Below are 6341 nucleotides of genomic sequence, written 5' to 3' on the forward strand. Positions count from 1 at the left end.
CACCGAGCCATAATCCGAGCCTACCTATACCAAACAACGGTTGCCGAACCTGGTTCCGAGCCTAGCTCCATGGCTACAAAAATTGTTTGCATCAATAAAGCAAATCTACAGTGTCGGTAGCTAGCCAGCCTTTTTCATTTATATTTTGGTTAGAAAATGGATTTATATAATTATTTTTTTAACCATTAATAGGTGATTATTATGTTTGTGTGATAAATATAAGTTATTTTATCAATAACTTATACGGAGTAACTGTTTGTTATTATAATAAAAGCCATTTAATTATAGTTTAGGTTTTAAATCATTAAGCACCTTGATATCAATAATGATAGTTTATTAATTAGTTATTGAAATAAAGTTATAGTAAGCTAACTTCAATTATTATTAATATTATTTGATGAAGTAACTACCAATATAATCTAAGTTTCAGGGTGTTTTTTTCGCTGATTTGTTTTTTAAAAAGCGAAAACAATTTTTTTTTAGGAGATTTGTCAAACGCATTTTGCTTTTCAATAAGCAAATACTTTTCCACTATTATGGAATCTTTGCATGACTATTTAGATTTAGATTGAAAAATTGAACGAAAGAAATATAAAACTGATCATTATTAGGGCTTTTTTTAATAACCAAAAGCTTGAGCGTTCAAATCCTGCAAAATAAAAAAATCTAGAAATTGTTGTTAGAAAATAATAATTAATAAAGACTGATAAATGTTTAATTTATATCATTTTATTTAACGTCTATAGAAATATTGATAGTTGTACAATATTAAAAGTTAAATGGTTTCTTTAGTTTTTCTAAAATTTAAATAAATAATATTACTAACATGCATATTAACAGCAAGTATGTCGTCATTGATGGTTGTCGGGAATTCGGTAGAATGGATGTTGAATATTTAATGAAGGTAGAATTGAAGCATGATGATGTTATCAGCCTTTATTAACATGTAAAATTTAGTGATATTTTATAAATAAAAAATTATTAAAATAGTCTTTTAATGGTGAGATTTCAAATATATCCTATCAATATGGTTTTTTAAGATTTGTCTTCTAACGCATTGTCAAAGATGTGCTAGGTAGTCTCGCTAACGAGTTAGCTAACACATAATCAACGACGTTTTAGGCCTCCAAACACATGATCCCATGATCTCAAGATTTCAAGTCACTCAACCTTCCCATGATCCCATCGTTGTGGTTAGAGGTGTAAAAAAACCGGTTTGGACCCGGTTCGCTGCAAGCCAACTCGAACCGTTATGACAAAAAAAAACGGTTTCAACCAAACCGGATCCCAAACCAACCCACTAGTTCCCCTTCTGAACTACCAAAACAATTTAAAACCGGACCGGTTTGAGAAAAAAACAGTTCTCACCCGAAATCGATTTAGACCAGTTCGATCTTTCATGCTCCTAAACCGGTTTTTAACCGAACCGGATTTGACCATGGTTTGACCATTTCGGTTTGGTTTGAAAAAAAAAACCCGGTTTTGTACACCTTGGCTTTAGTTGTGGTGGACTGGTGGTGGGTCAAATTGTCAAATGAAATTTGAAAGCCCATATTCAATTATATCCCATGGCCATGTTAATTCTACTTGATGAAAAGCCCATCTATGGGCCCTATGTTACTCTGACTCGGTCAGTGTTTTGATGCAAGACCCATTTTTATGAGGAGCTAGCTAGATCTTATTGGTAAAATCATATTTTTAATAAAAAGTTATTTAAAAAAACATGGATTTTAGAAAACAACTTATTAGGCTCAAATAAACAGTAATGTTAACTTTGAACCGGCTTGTTTGTTTAAAACCAAAATATAAGTGAATTTTTAGATCACCTTCAATACAGTTTAGGCTGAAATACATTTGTGGAAGCATAATTGATCATTCAATTTAGTTTTACTCAAGTTGATTAATCGGTTTTGTCAAATTGCATTTAGGTCAGTTTTAGTTAAAATTCTCTTCTTAGTCGATATTTGTCACCATTTTACCCAAGATTCGGAATTATACCTATAATTTTCTTACATTTTATGATTCAATAATGTTGTTTATGTAATTCATAAAATTTTCTTCTTAATATTTGTCAAAATCCACCAAAACACATGCATGCATCTAGTTTCTTGATTTTGCTCATATAATCAAAACTAAACTTAACCAACAACTTATAAACCAAATACTGAAAAAAAAATGACTTATGCATTAAGTCAATAGATATTCATAAACCGAAAAGGTGACACAAGCGGAAAAAAGTTCTTGGATTCGCTCATGTGTATGCGATAAGAAATATTAGTGGTATAGGACTAGACATCCCATCAATAATCAATTTCAAATCATTGTAACCATGAAATGATAATTACTGAAAACGATAAAACCTTAAACAAGTGGAATTTATTAAGCACACTGGAATTAACTATTTCACAAGTAATACACACAATAACGAGATTAAAAGAGAGAAATTCGATCAAACTCCGCAGTAGACTTTAAGGGGGTATTTAAGTTTTCTACCATTAACGTTAGTATGGTAATTAATATACTTGTAGTGATCAAATGGCTTATACTTCACAGGGTGGTCTTCATCAACCAGTTCTTGAGGTGCCTGTATCTTGAGATCTCGGATATACGACGACACCACCATCGAAAATCGATCTTTCTTCCCTTGCATCATCACCCTATGGAATGGTGCTTCCATTCTTCCATTTGTCCATGCCTAACAAAATTCAAACCATAAAAACACTAAGATATTTTGTATATATTATATATAAGTAGTTCATACGTTTTTATCAACAATTCATAATTTTTTTATACGTACAAATGCGTATGTTAAGTACATAAAAATAACATTAAGACTAATTTGTACATATGGTTTTTAAACTTTTGAATGAATAGTTAACTACACATGTGTGGATAATATATAACCTATACAATATACATGACTTGCAAGTGTTTAAGAACGCTTTATAAACAGTTTTTTTATTTACATATTTTTAAATTTTGGAAGTTATAAACGTTATGCTTTATTCATCTATTTTCTTGTATCATAAAACTTTTTAATGTTAAAAGTAAAAAAATCTATGTTCTCATAGAAAAAAAGTTAATGCTTGGTTCTGTTTGATATATACCATCACATATACATATAAGTGAAAGGCTTCAATTAAAACTACTAAAATACTTGAAAACTCGTGAAAACACTTTCACACACTTTATTTTTTATTTTTATTTATTTATTTATATGTTATTGATTTTTATCAAATAAAAAAAGTATATGTAGTTCACGAAAATGCATATATGTACAATATTTACCTCGTATAAGATACACATATGTATTTCTAGAATCTACACATATATTTTTTTCTTTTTTGTTTTGACAAAGATTAATAACATATAACAAGAATGAAAGAAATTAAAATTTTAAAAAGTTAGTGTTTAAAGTGGTTTCACGAGTTTTCAAATTAAAGATAGTTTTCGTTGCCAGGTTTACTTGTGTGCGTGTGAGCGTGTCGTATTTATACTAGTAACAAGTTACCATGCAAACATCTCCGACCATGACTATGAAACACGAGGGTGAAAGATCAACTTCAACCCATTTCTCATCCTTTGTCTGAATCTCCAAGCCCTTTCCTTGCTCTTTTTGATGGATAATCGTTATGAAACTCTTATCCGTGTGAGGAATGAGACCCAAGTGTGGCTCATCCCCTAAACGCTTGTGGTATTTATTGAACTTAAGGATATACTCTGTCGACCCAAGGAGCGATTCGTAGTGTTGCTCTACTCCATAACTTTTTGCCACCATTCTCATCACTATCACCTCTAGTTCCGCCACAGCCTTTGTAAATGTCAATGCAGTTTCACTGAAACGTGCGAATCATAAGTTGTAAGCATTGCTACTGCTCGGTTTCCCACGGTTACTACTATGGCCAATAGTAGTAATAGAAAAGTGTAAACGGTTTAAGCTTATATATCACTAAAGTTACCAAGTTGTCATTAGAGACGTTTACTACATTTTAAATCTAATGTTTAAGTTACTTACATATATAAAATTATAAATGCTTGGTTTGACTACAAAACCAAGGTTTCTACCTTAGTTGAAGGTGCTAAAAACACTTGAGCTTTTAGAGACTTTTTATTTGTATACTCTAAAATGACTCAAATATATAAAATACACAAATCATTCTTTATAGAGTGAATTACAGGCTCCCTGGTCAACTCCAGTAGTACAAACTGCTTCTTATTGTTATATCTTTGGAGACATACCACATACACGTTTTTAAATGAAACACGTAATCTGTTTTAAGTGAACTATGTCAAACATGTGCCTCTTAACTATATTAGTTCTACCCTTTCCTATTTGGTTTAATTCAATTGTAACTCATATTGTAGTTTCTATTAGGGTTATTCAAAAAGCTCACGGCTCGAAGCTCGCTCGAAAAAAGCTTGGAGAAAGCTCACTCGAAATCGGCTCGATTGTAAATGAGCCGAGCCTAGCTCGACTCGATTTCTAAACGAGCCGAGCCTGAGCTAGCCCCGGCTCGACTCGAGCTCGCTCGATTGGCTCGAACTATTTTATTTTAATTTATTATATATATACATACATGCATATAATTATCGAGCCCAATTATTTTAACACATGGGTTTTCCTTTAATCCGGCCCAATTTCCTTTCTCACTCCATAGTCCATATTTATAATTTCATATACTGAGTAACTGAGAAATGGTACTTCATAGTTCACGCACTCAAAGTATATGTTCCATTTTCCATCCTAACTATAAACGCTCATATTCACCTCCGCCGCGCTCATATTCACCTCCACCATCGGCCGCCGCTCATCCTCCGCCGTCGACCGCCAATTCTCTGCTTAATTTTGTATTAGACGTATTTATTAAGTTTGTATTTAGTTGGTGTTGATCTTAACGTCATATTTATTTAGTTTAACTTGACGGTTGCATATAATTGTTATTATTATATGTAAACTCGAGCCAAATCGAGCATAGCCGAGCCGGCTCAATTTAAACCGAGCCGAGCTTGAGCTCATATTTTTAGCTCGATTAAGAGTTCGAGCTCGAGCCGAGCTCGAGCTTGCCTTGGCTTGGGCTCGGCTCGGCTCGTGAACAGGCGTAGTTTCTATCCAAATTTTATTTGTTTTTCATATCTATATTATAATTTTTCTAAATTATGAGTATCCCTATAGAACAATGACTAGCCATACTAGATCAAGGCCCCGTAAACATTCGAGATTATGCTGGATTATACACACAAGAGGTAAGTAGAGACTAGAGAGTCCATGCCAAAAGGTGTCATTTCCAGAGGGCCACATGAGTTTTGTAAACATTTCAACTCCTTGTTTAGTGGTTGCTTTTTCAATGCTCAATCTTTCAAAACATGGAATCTCAGGTAACTTGCCAGCATAACTGTCGAAGCATGAAATGAATCTGACCTGATCCATGACGATGTTCCCACGGATTTTCGAGATGAACGAACCACGACTTGATCTTCTTCTTCGATTGCCTGAGACCTGCAATGGCTTTTCGGGGGTGTGGAGGTGACTGCTAAGAAATCTCAAGGATCTCTTGTTTACAGACACAAAAATATGGTGGTGGCTCTTATTGAGCATCCCCCCTTAACAAGGAGGTGGAGACCTCCTTATATAGAGAGCCTCATGGCCACCATCATGGTACGCTAATGGGCCTAGCCCAGTTAGGGTTACCTCCACAAACCCCCTCAGCCCAATAACATTGTATTAGTCCATATAATAAAATAAGCCAAATATAATAAATTTAGGGTTGTAAAACCGGGTTTAGTACCATACCCCTACAATAACCATGGCCTGCTTCTTCTGAAGTGTTTAATATCTTGACTTCATGGGGAAGATCCAACACTTGTTGTGATGCAACAAAGATTGCATCATGAAGTTGTGAAGACACCCCGTCATATTCGGCTATGAAGCACCCGTATTCTTCGAGTGCGCGTGTAACTTCACGGCATGTTGTCGCCCAAGAGCTCAAACTCGAGTTCAACTCTTTTACGGACATGGTAATAACTGGAAGGGAAGTCATTTGGAACAAGGTTTCTAGTTTGTAACAAATGGTTCTTTGTTATACTTATATAGATGAATTGATGGGAGTGTTTTCATATTATTTTAAATGATTTTAAGTTTATTAATACATATTAACACGGGTCTTTAAATAACTTTAGTAACCTCATCTATCTAATCTAACTATCTATATAATTGCCTACTATGAAATTCTACGTGTCGCTCTCAGGTTGCCCCCCATTCTCTAAAGCCACCAGATTGCTTAATTTCTAAATGGAGGTTTCTCATGCATTTGACCCAAAATCATGGGTATGAGTTTTACAAA

The 6341-nt window shown here is 33.8% G+C and overlaps 1 protein-coding gene across 1 annotated transcript; it reads right to left on the minus strand.

Annotated features, from left to right (window-relative positions):
* Positions 1 to 2297: 2297 nt before the first annotated feature.
* LOC143569677 (deoxypodophyllotoxin synthase-like) lies at positions 2298 to 6038 on the minus strand. Its single transcript, XM_077055531.1, has 4 exons — positions 5798 to 6038; positions 5271 to 5388; positions 3512 to 3836; positions 2298 to 2695 (listed from the first exon to the last, which is right to left on the minus strand). Exons 1-4 carry the CDS (start codon positions 6036 to 6038, stop codon positions 2450 to 2452), a joined length of 930 nt encoding a protein of 309 aa, XP_076911646.1. The 3' UTR covers positions 2298 to 2449.
* Positions 6039 to 6341: the final 303 nt, after the last annotated feature.

The sequence above is a fragment of the Bidens hawaiensis genome, unplaced genomic scaffold (assembly GCF_021521415.1).
Source record: "Bidens hawaiensis isolate Kalapana, Puna unplaced genomic scaffold, B.hawaiensis_p1.1 tig00024637_1, whole genome shotgun sequence".
In the NCBI taxonomy this organism is placed as follows: domain Eukaryota; kingdom Viridiplantae; phylum Streptophyta; class Magnoliopsida; order Asterales; family Asteraceae; genus Bidens; species Bidens hawaiensis.